The 12,388-nt window shown below is 43.1% G+C and overlaps 1 protein-coding gene across 3 annotated transcripts in view; it reads left to right on the forward strand.

Annotated features, from left to right (window-relative positions):
• Positions 1–12,182, forward strand: part of LOC124298546 (inhibitory POU protein) — a 38,437-nt gene extending 26,255 nt beyond the window's left edge. For 2 of the 3 annotated variants that reach the window (XM_046750711.1, XM_046750709.1), the window contains exons 3-4: positions 2,816–3,022; positions 8,555–12,182. In XM_046750711.1, coding sequence (XP_046606667.1) covers positions 2,816–3,022; positions 8,555–9,304 — 957 coding nt within the window. In that variant the 3' untranslated portion in view covers positions 9,305–12,182. The remainder of the gene's footprint in view (positions 1–2,815; positions 3,023–8,554) is intronic. The other variant, XM_046750710.1, reaches the window with a different exon arrangement.
• Positions 12,183–12,388: the final 206 nt, after the last annotated feature.

The following is a 12,388-nucleotide window of genomic DNA, read 5'->3' on the forward strand; positions in this document are numbered from 1 at the left end:
ACTTGACCGAGACTTGGAAAACGACGAAACAGTCGAAATGATTGTCACGTGTGAAAACTTGCCCCAACTCACGATTTCGTTTAAAAATGTGCGTATCTTCCTGAACCGTTATTCGAATATAAAAAACACCGATGTATATCGAATGATAGCGACAAGAATCATCCTTCCGATTATCTTAGTGCAAAATATTCCAACGCGTGCCAAGAAAATGGGAAAAACGTATTTGGAAGATGGAAAATAACGACTCATTAGGTCCAATTTCAGTTTTTCAATCACTGCGAGCCCGCGTATGATGCGATATTTTAGTTAACAACATTCATTTGCTTCAAACATTGAATTACAACTTCAATCTGTAGCGCCGCTCGTTCCGATATCTAACGGTGGAGATACGAGCCTTGTGACAATTGTTTCGCTGCAAACGACGGCCGTTTCTTCTCCAACATTGCCGCAACGCTATATAACGTCGAACGTATAACCGATTATACTTCACCGCTCGATTCTCCGTACGACGGAATAAATTGGAATCGTTCCTCGATTAATTCGTACGAGTGTTCGTTTATGAATATTGAAAGTTTTTCGTTGTCCGTAACTCGATAACCATGCACCGGATGAATTAGTCACGTTCGAAAGCGTTCCTGCAGAGGAACTCGCGCGATGCTAACTTCGCTTAATTATCCACGAATCTTCTTGATAATTAATTCGAATTCAGAAACATTCGATCCACGTATACACGTACAAATCCGTCGGTCCGAGAGACAGCGTTAAAAATTCAGGAAAAAGTGCAGAAACGCTTTCCTCCGAACTTATAACCGCGAAGCAGACTCCGAGGATATTCCTTGAACGGTATAACTGCGCGGTGAAATTGAAGAGATAGCTGTAACAGCTAGGCGCGGTGTGGTGAAGAATGACGGTGATTCGGCTGCAGGATAATTGGCTAATTTCGGGGGGCAACAGCTGAGAGGAGAGTGTCAGAGCCGCGGGTCTAAGGTTGATGGCGTCTCGTGCCTTCGGCCGGTTTCGAAAAATGACTCTATTAGTCCCGGATGCGGAGGGTGTGCAGGATCGCCGCAGCAACAAGTTCGCCGAAGACCGGGGTGTTAACTACGATGGCTAACGAGACCAATCTGTATCAGGAGTTGCGCCGGTTCACTCTTCGCCCCGCGTTTATACACGCGGACAAAGGCACGTCGGAGATCCTCCTCTTCCCCGCATCCCCCGAAGGAGCGAGGAAAACCTGCGGGAGGCACTCCGTCTTCGGGACAACCGCTCCCGTGGATTTATTACGCCGTTAAGTCTCACTTAAGTCTGGTATTTATCTCCATGACCGAACCCCGCGCCATCCGTCGCTTCTCTCTTACCGTTCCACGTTCACGTCCAGCAGCAGCCTCGGTTTACGTTTTGTGCCGATTATTCGTTTTGTTTTGTTCTTGTAATTTTTTTTGTTTTTTTTTTTGTTTTTTCATTCTACCTCCGTAATTCCTTGACGTGGTTAACCGCCGTGACGAACGAAACGCTGGCTCGAACTTTGCGTGCCGGTTGTCGAAGCGTTTCGTGTACGCCGTGGCGGAGAGTTTGGATTCGAGTGTCTCTCTGTGTCTGTCCGCATTATCAGCGCCGCGTCATGAATTACGTGTCCATGAATATTTGAAGAGCGTAAAATCAAACTATCACCGTTAACCCCGGCCCTCCGCATCGGGGTGAATTTCGCGTGCAGCACCGGCTGCAAGTATGTCAACCCTACTACTGTACGGTTGGTACGCGTTCAATTAGTTTTTACCCGGTCGTTATCTCTTCGCCGCAAACCCGCCCGTGTACCGGCCATGTTTGATCGCCTCATCAGATTCAAGATTCGACGATCGTTATACAGGCACGGATCGCGTATCAATTGGCCGCGGATTGGCCGGCCGTTTGCAGGCCGTTAGAGTTTACGACGTAAAGTGGTAGACTGTTGTACGGAAAGAAGCCCCGAGCTCATAAATAATCGAAGCAGGCCACGACCGGTGGCGGTTTTCACGTGAAACATTGATCGAAGAGCACCCTCGCGGCAGGCTTCTTCGGTTCGTCATAAATATACCCGCATTCGTGGTTCTACCTACGCATTATATGCTGAATTCGAATTACGTTTACCTGCTTTATGGTGGTACTTATTTGGGAGTCGGGAAAATTTTCATCGGGACGTCCCGCAGAAAAACAGATCTGCGTAAAGTTTCAAGCCCCTAGGTCGACTGGAACACGTGTCTCTGAGCTCCGAACGTCATGAATGCAAAATATGTGTAGTTTTTATAACCAGTTATTTCGTTTTCTTTGACTTTGGTATAAATTAAGGAACCGATTTGAGACTTGGCAGAGTCGATGCTTATAATGATAGGAACGAGGCTTGAAAATTTCAAAATTTTATCGTAATTTTATAATATATTTCCTTTTATACATAAGCTCGACAGCGTCACTTTTATCAGGCTTGTAGGGAATAAGGGAAAAATAATTATAAAAATGTTGAAATTTTCAACGTTTATTCCTATCATTACAAGCAACGACTCTGCCAAATTTTAAATCGGTCCCCCAATTTATACCAAAGTCAAAGAAAACGAAATAACTGCTTATAAAACCTACACGTATTTTATATTTAAAACTTTCGGAGCTTAGAGGCACGTGTTTCAGTTGACCCAGAGGCTTGAAACTTTACACAGATTTCTCTCGAATGATTTAACACAGATCTGGATAATAAGGAGCACCCTAAGTCCAAGCCACTTCAAAAGCTCAGCTTAAAGCTTTCCCATTCCGCAGCAGCTAACCTCCGATTTCATTCGAATTCCAGGGTGACATCTTCGGCGGATTGAACGGAGGTCTTCAGGATGGTCTTCTCTCGCGAGCGGAAGCCCTCGCTGCTGACCTCGGAAAGCACAACGCGGGCACCCCGATGCCCTTGAAGCACGACCCCGTGGCGGTTTACCATCACGGTGCCCACATGCCAACCCCGCACCCAAACAACCGGCCACATCACCAGGTACAATCACATCTCTTTGTGAGTCCGAAACCAAAGTATATAATCTACTTATTTTATTACCTCGAGGCAATATTCGCCATTCGCTCACCGGGTTTCCGGTTTCGAAACGTCGAATGTTACACACGTCAAAATTACCGGGGAAATGACACGGGGTTAAAGTGAGGCACTTGAATAAAAGAGGAAGCGATAATGGGATAGCTTATTCATGGTTCACTCTCGGTTTACTTTCTTTTTTTTTAATTTGTTTTATTTTTTTTATTTTTTACTTTTCTTCCATTCTCGTTCCACGTACTGTACTCATTCGTATCTGTTTTCCGCGCATTCAATATTCACACATTTTTTTCACGACAAATGAACGCCCGGCATTCTCGCGACTCTTACACATGTGTGTTATATTTTGCGCAGTAAGTATAATTCTTTTCGCTTGACGACAGCTGGTGCAGCTTAATATCAGGTCTTGATCGTGTTTCAACGATGAAAAGCCTCGAGTGGATACACAACGCTTTTACACTCGGTTCGCCTGGCTGCTATAATAGCTAATCTGCAACGTTTGCTCTGTACTTTGAAAAGTCCATTTCTTCCAAGTTTCTTTCGATGATCGAACGGTTGGTGAGCAAACGAACAGACTGCCGGAGGGCGAGAGAGAGAGAGAGAGAGAGAGAGAGATAGAGAGAGAGGGGGGGAGGGGGGGGGGAAGAGACAAAGAGAGACAGAAGCGATTCCAAACACAAACAAATAAGAGAACCACCCGGCGAACCCGGCTAATTCTGTTTGCTCCTTGTCAATACATCGCGTCCCTTATACCCGCGTCGAAATCGTTGAAGCTCGTGCTGTTCTCGAAAGCGCGTATACCAGACACTCAAATATGCGTATCAGACTGGCCGTTGAAAAAAATGTTTACGCTCCAAGTTGAAGAATCTTAAGTTGACTTGAAAAAAGAAGATCCTCGAAGCTTTTGTCCACTGTATCACTATTAAGGGGTGTCGGTAATTTTTTTGTATTTTGTTTGTTTTTTTTCTCAAAAGATAAGATCTTATTTCTTTTCAAACTTTGATCGTTTCGAATCTTATAACGATTCAGAAAAGAATCAAACGGTAGACAAATACATCTGGGATTGAAGAAAATACTCTTTATTCAAACATTTTCAATTTGTCATTATGGAATATTCAACGTGGCGTCCAAAGAAACATATATCCTAGAAATTGGTCTGTGGAATATATGGAAAAAAAAAAAAACAATTACCGGCACCTCTTAATACTGAGATAGAGCATTGAAACTATGAGCGTCTTTTTTCAAGGTTAACTTGAGATTTTTCAACTTGCAGAATAAACATTTGTTTGAAAGGCCGGTCTAATATATATATGGACCCTGTTATTCTTGTTATACACACTGACCGAAAGCAGCTTCGGCGCCACATCTTCGGCCGATGCATCGCATGTGCATCGATCTAGGAGAGTTAATTCCACCGCAATATATCAGACAATTTGCGAATCGACGATTCAGGGGGTAGAAAATTGGCAAAAGGTGGTTAGGATAGGGTTAAGTACGCACTAAATTGCCGGATTATTTTCCAAGTGAAAAAAAAATGTCAACTTCTCCGCGGTTATAATCATGGCGGGAGAATATCTGTTTTTTTTTTTTTTTTTTTTTTGTTTCAAGAACAACTCAAGATATGACAGAGAAAAAATGATAAAAAAGACTTGAGAAGTACCTGCAATGACCGTGGCGTGACTGAATCGGGAACAAACAAGCTTTTCAGCTCGTCGCGTGACAAGCAGCGGGTACGATTTATGTGTTACAGGTATACCTATAACCTCGTCGCCGCGCTCTCTGCGAGTCCGCTTTTCGCTTTATTTTTCACGCGTTTTGTTTAGTTATTTTAATTTTTTTTTTCTTTTTTTTCTCCACCTAATTGCCGTTTTAAACGAGCGCTGATCTCGACTAGCAGCAGATGGCGATCAAACACCGTGGCGAAATCTGCACGTGTAGATATCTACGTACCGCTCCGCAAATTTTAGAGTATTCGCCAATGCGAATGCGAATATACATTTTTAAATATGGTGCCATTTCTCTATGGCCAAGAGTCTTACGATTGATTGACCGACAGGCACACCATGCAAGTCGCAGGTACACATTATCACCGTTTGCATTTTATTCCGGAAATTACCGAGCTGATCCGAACCAAGTCGATTGTTTGTTTAATTATTTAATGACAAATTGATAATGGTAAGAAATTAATTTTGGGGTCAGAAGTGTGATTCAAACGTGAAGACAAACTTTTATGATAAAAGTTCATCGTCAAACTAATGTTTTTTCTCTGATTTATCATTATTTTCATAATTCTTGTAAGCATAATATGCAGCGTTTGCGACAATCGCATTCGCAAAACGTTCGCACGCGTTTTGCGAATGCGAATATTCGTTCCATCACTAGTTTCAGCTCACAAAATGCGGGGCACGGTGGCGAATTCAATAAAGTAATTCGTCTCCTCTGTCCCCGTGCCCACGAGCCCTTGTAACGAGTTTCGTATACCCATGTCCACTGCATAAGGCACGCGTATTTTCGGGGGATTGGTGCAGAAGTGCGACAGGCACAACCCTGCAACCCCTGCCGCAGCGGGGCGGCGCGTCACCGTGATGATGAAATATTGCGAGGGTCCCCGGAGTCTGGCTGCAACGCCCTTGCAATAGTACTGCGGGAGTGCGTGTTGGGGAAAATTTCGAAGCGTCTCCGGTTCGCGCGAAAAGAACGACAAAAAAAAAAACAAAAAAAAAAAAAAAACCGCAAACAAACTAAAACGGAAAATGCAAGCAATCATGACGCGGGGCCTCGGAAGCTGAACGTCTCGTCTTGGAGACATTTCACCTGCGGCGTATCGTACAAAAGGAGGAAAAAAACTCGGAGCGGGGATTTTTAGAAGACAGCGCGGGGCGGATCGAGGAAAAAATATGAAGCAAGCTCATAAATAATTTGTAAGGGGTCGCGCAGCGAGTCGATGTAGGTACTACACGGCGGATAGGGCGCCTGCCTGCCTGCCTTATTCCTTCCGCGGCGTCGCGACGCTCTGCGTATATATACATATATATGTTGTATATGTATGTAGATAGTAGGTATATACGGTATGTATAGGATAGTAGTAGTATACGCGCTCCTGGTCGCACGTGCCAGGCGTAATTGTGCGTAGTGGTTGTAACGCAACGACGCCGCGAAGCTCCCGCGTATCCTGAACACCATAAAAACGCTAACCATTACGCGGAAGGCAAACTGATCCCCGTTCTATGTGCGCTCTGCAGGGGAGAGTTCGTGTCACGATATGTTGACGCCGCGTGTATCTCGCTACTGTGCAGAGTAATGATCAATTTCGCGGATCGAGGAGGATCGCGGTGCACGTGCCCCGACGACGAAGGAGTTAAATTTGTACCAGGCACTTGATTATATTCCGATTTTTTCATACGCGGATAATTTTAGAGTACGGTTTGATGCTTGGTAATAATTTGTAGACAATCGTTTATTATTCACTCGTCATACGCACACTGGTTGAGATAAAGAAGAAAGTGAAACTCGTTCGTTTTATTACGGCTGTAAAGTATAATAGGTAATGTTGATTGAACTCGGGATTTCAATTTTGTATACATTACCTATGTACGGATAAATTTCGCAAGGTAATATACAGTGCAATTGGGTACAATGTAAAGTATAAAAGTACATTACGTACGTGAATTAGGGTAAAGCAAATAAACCCGGGGTTTCGTGTAAACCGTTAAAAACCACCTGGAAAAACAAATTAGAACGAATAGCGGTAACGAAAATATACCACCAAAGGCAACGTGTAGTACACTCGTACAAACGGGATGATCGTAGCGCGCTGCAGGGTGAACAAGCTTTACCCGGTCAAAGTGAACAATGGTAACTCTTAACTTTTGATTGAATAAGAGTTGATGTTAGCCCTGGTAGAATAATACAAATTGATTAGAGCGGAGATAGATAGCCAGGCCGAGACCTCTCCCTTCCCTTCCGTTCCCTTCTCCGCCCCTCCACTTTGTATCCCCCATCGCGTAGGCGCGTGGCGAAGACCATCGACTGCTGCACCGGCGGTCCTCCGCCTCCAGGTTGAATTCCCAAGCGCCGTTGCCCGGAGCGAAAATGGGGAAGTCGGAAATTGAATTATCAAAGTCGACGCGGAGCTGCAGATCTACCGCACGAACGTGCAGCCCGGCGATTATCTCGATGCAGGTTACGTGCGCTTCGTTCGCCCTGTTTGCGGTTGACTCGCGTATCCCCGTTATTTCCTTCAGGAAACTGGAGCACCGCCTGCAAGTACTAAAAGCAGCCGATTCCAGCCCCCGGCTGACTCACGCGAGCCTTTATCACCACCGCTCAATGCGAAGACGCTGCAGGCTGCAGTAGTAAAAGTGGCCGCGAGTCGGCCGTCTGCCTTTTACTCCTTTCCCGGGCGGACGGCTGACCGACACTCGACTAAACCACTGCCGTCTTTCGTATCACCGACCGCTACCACTGCTTCTCTTCCGTATTCCCTTTGAGTTAGTACGCGTGTTGTTTTTTCGTAGAATTCAATGTAACGGCGATGTAACGGAAGGAACCATCAAATTGATTAGTTACAGGTACTCCGATCGTGTCGATAACTCCTTCGTATTCTTCTTTGATATTATGTCCCTCGAGTTCAAGTACAGCGACGGTTGCTAAAAATTTATGTCAACGATACGGTGTACCGATCGAAGGGTCGAATCACATTTTACATCGTATGTTTTTGTCTACTGATTAGGACGACGAAATCGTAGCGAACTTTGGAAATTTATCGTAGAGGTTGCATTTGTGCTTGAACGATCTCTGAAATGTTCGCAAAGTTGATAGAATTACTGTATATAAAATATACTCGTTGATTTGAGGTAATGTTTCTAAATGACCCAATGTTGCCTGATTCCATGAACATTAGGGTGTGGGAAAAAAAAATTTAATATGAAACTCACTCTATAAAAAGTACCAAGACAGAATTTTTATTACTTTAACCGGTTTTCCTATAAGTGAAAGTATTTAGATACTTTATAAGTCGAGTCGTTTACGAGAAACTTTTTTTTTTTAAGTATCCGATTTTTTTTACCTGTAATTTGAATGAAATATGGAAAAAATAAAACAGGCATCTCTAAATATCAATATTCAGAGCTCATATTTGGCTAAGATATTCTAGTTGAGAAGTTACCGAAGTTTTGATGCAGGTTTGCAAAAAAAAAGATTTATTTTTTATTTTTCAGCACACCCTCGTGTACATATTGTACATAATTTCCCAAAGTTCTAAGCAATTTTATGGTTCAGGAAAAACAGCGAAATGCTATGAACGGTCGAATTCTTCGTTGTAACAAATCGAAGCTCCTTTACAATCGGTCAATCCTGAGCCAGGATGACGATGTCAATGATCAATGTGTAAGCTTAATCGTAGGTATACACGATACGTCGAAGGATACAACATCTCTTAACTCCGGGACAAACCGGCGATATGTTCTAAAAATTGACCAGCGATTCGACGTGTTCCAGATGAGCCACCCGGGGATGGAGAGCCTGGACATGCTGGACCCGGCGAACTCGATGACGACGCTGACCCCGATGTCGGACAGCTCGGGGGGCGGCTCGGGCCACCACGGGGGGATCCACGGGCCCTCGGTGTACGGGGGAATGAACGGGATGATGGGACACCACCACCACGCAAACATAGGGGGTACGGTTCCCCACCCCCACCACCACCCGGCGATGGCGGCGGCCGCGGCGGCGGCGGCGGCGGCCGGTCTTCACCCGGACGCGGACACGGATCCGCGGGAGCTCGAGGCCTTCGCCGAGAGGTTCAAACAGCGTCGCATAAAGCTCGGCGTGACGCAAGCCGACGTCGGCAAGGCGCTGGCCAACCTTAAGCTCCCGGGCGTCGGGGCGCTGTCCCAGTCGACGATATGCAGGTTCGAGTCGCTGACTCTCTCCCACAACAACATGATCGCCCTGAAGCCGATCCTCCAGGCGTGGCTCGAGGAGGCGGAAGCCCAGGCGAAGAACAAGCGGCGGGACCCGGACGCGCCCTCGGTACTTCCGGCCGGCGAGAAGAAGCGGAAACGGACGAGCATCGCCGCCCCCGAGAAGCGGTCCCTCGAGGCCTACTTCGCGGTCCAGCCACGCCCGTCCGGCGAGAAGATAGCCGCGATCGCGGAGAAGCTCGACCTCAAGAAGAACGTCGTTCGGGTCTGGTTCTGCAACCAGCGGCAGAAGCAGAAGCGCATGAAGTTCGCCGCCCAGCATTGACCCGAGGGCGGCTTGTGACAGCAAAACTGACTGTACCCGCCGCCCAACCTTGAACCGAAGCCCGAACCCCTTAGCGAGTATCAGGGCTGGCCCTAGACTCGCGCCACGGAGTTTCGGTCAGGGCTGACGGCGGGCCCATAGTCAATTTGCCACAGGCCACGGATATCCTGGATCCGACCCTCGAGTAGCCCCGAATTTATACCCTCTGTGACCGAAGGTGTTATCGCGCTGCGTAGGTCGCTCTCGCTTACAGCCGAGAACGTTGAGTTGCGGGTGATGAAAGCGAAACCGCGATCCCCGATCACACGGGTCTGCGACCGAACAACTGCACGGGGTTCGAAATCGGAAAGAATACTCAAAAGGTTGCATCGCGTCAGGTTTTTTATTCAACTCGTGCTTGTAGTTTCATTTACAGTCAAACTCCCGATTTTTATTCCAAATCTGGTATCCTGTTCTTGATTAGAAAAATTCTTTGCAAAAGTGATTTCTTACTTCCGTTTGATGTGTATCGAGAGTGAGACTCGAGAATAAATACAAACCTGTTTAACGGTCTGTCAAAGAGAAGAAGAAAAGGTTTCGTGGGCGAAAAGAATGAACACGGAATATTAAATACATTTCGTAGAGAAATTGTTTGTTTAATTTTATCAGATATGTTGCTTGGTTCGTTGTAGTGAAATGATGGTGTTTTTCATTATTGTTACGCTGTGTCTTATGCAAACACCTTGTATTTTTCAAGAATACCGTGCGTGACGGAGGGAAATGGAAATCATTTTTGAATTCAGAATAATATTTACCAAAAAACATCCCATGCAGCTGACGGAAAAATATTTTTTTTGCGGACCTGTGATACGTATTTCTTGCCTATGTCTAAGATTATATGATCGAATCGGTAAAGAAATATTATACTTTCTAGTCGATATTGTGTACCTCCTAGTCAGATTGTAGATATTTGCTTTAAATTAGCGGAGAACAACGAAACAATATTTATATTCATCGATCCGGTATATTATACTTTTAATCGCCTCCCCCCCCCCTTTTTTTTTGGTCCTTTGAAACTGCAATAACTTCTCCTTGATGGCTGAACGACGAGCGATCGCAACCAGTTGTAAGAATTACGAGACACGAAAAAACCTACAATTTACCTACGTAGCGTGTATATGCAGTACCTTACCTTAGCTTGCAGTTGAAATTTTGCGGGTGAACGGGTAATAATACTAAGTTTTCGTTATATACACATATACGCATATACGTACATGCGTGTATATATATATATATATATATACATATATACTAATAATATCGATGGACGATTTAAAACGATTAAACATTTGGAAAGTACAATTTAAAACGTAATAATGCACTGTATAAAATTTGAAGAAAGAAGACAACAACAACAGCAACAACAGCAACAACAACAAAACGTTAAAAAATAAAAAATAGCGTCATTTAAAAAGCGAAGAAAAGGTACGCCGAAAAATGAAGAGAAACAAAACGTAATCATTAAATAGATAAAGAAACGAATAAACGAAAGAATAAAAATTGGAACACATGATATTATACCTTATGTATTTATTGTAAAATCGAAGCGCGGAAAGTCCGTGCTGGAAGTGATATTAATATACTAATATAATAAACAATTAAACACGTAACAATTATTATAACTTAAATTATATGACGCTCGGTGCAGTGTAGTAGTGTGAAAATAATAATCAATTATACACTATGTATATGTATACCTCCATACGTAATTACACGGTAAGCGTATGCGTTGTATACATGCATAGTATATATACGGATATACGTTGTATATGTATAAATATAAAAATTACGTAGTGATATTGGACAATCAGTAAAAAGACTGTATCATATCATAATGAAGCAATACACCGTAGATTTATCATAGAATATTATTATTATTATTATGATTATTATTACTATTATTATTATTAGAAAATTAATCTGATAAATAAAACAATAAATATATGGTTATAGAAGTATATATAGAAGTAAAAAGAAAAGTTTGAAAAAAAAAAATAATCAATCACTTCAAATCCGAAGTACCTATATATATATAACAACAATGTACATATAATACATACATATACATACATATATGTATAAATTAAAAGCTTAAACGAGTAAGGTGAAGAACGAAAGAAACGATTAATCGATCCTTAAGCGTGATCGAAAATCGCGATCTCGATGCTATGCATAAATTTGTACATATATGTACTATGACATAATGTAATCACCTAGATTCTGTATATGTATATAAATAATATACGGGGTCGGTGTACGTAGGATCACATATACAGGCGTATTTACGTATGAGGTATCGTATAGTAATCGGATCTAGCCTGAAATTAGACGAGACGAGAATTAAGAAGCGCTTCGTCCCAATCCTGTATCATATCTCTCCATCGAACGATTTACTTATTTTATCCCGTTTGGCAACGAACTAGTAACGCTTTCACGCGTGCCGATCGCATCTCACGTCCGGCCGTTGAAATCCACATTGTCATAACCGGAATAATTACTTACGCATTATGCGAGCGGCGTTGCATATACCTACTGCCGTGCGTAATCGACGTTGATTAATTAATCCAATGCCGGCGACGAAATTAAGCAATAGCGATACCTAAACGATGATCAAAGAGACGATACGAATAGTATTGCGGGGGAAACCGTTGTCGTAAATTGATATTGATAACTACGTATAATATACGGACACACACACGCATACATATTAAATACCTATAAATATTATAAATACGAAATAGAATACAGGTCGTTTTTAAATTGTACATATGCGCTTAGGATTAAGTATTTTTTAGTCGACAAAAAAAAAAAAAAGCAAAAAAATAAAATAAACTACAGAAATCACACACACACACACACATATATATATATATGTGTATGTACACGTATGTAGTTAAAGGGGAAAAAAATTATTAGTGCAATATAATATACGTACATATAGTATATATAGTATACGTATACATACACTGAGAGAAAAAAGTCGTTGAATCAACTAAATGTGCGGTCGCGGGCGGTGAATTGAATATTCATTTGAGTCAATTTAAG

The sequence above is a fragment of the Neodiprion virginianus genome, chromosome 2 (assembly GCF_021901495.1).
Source record: "Neodiprion virginianus isolate iyNeoVirg1 chromosome 2, iyNeoVirg1.1, whole genome shotgun sequence".
Classification (NCBI taxonomy): domain Eukaryota; kingdom Metazoa; phylum Arthropoda; class Insecta; order Hymenoptera; family Diprionidae; genus Neodiprion; species Neodiprion virginianus.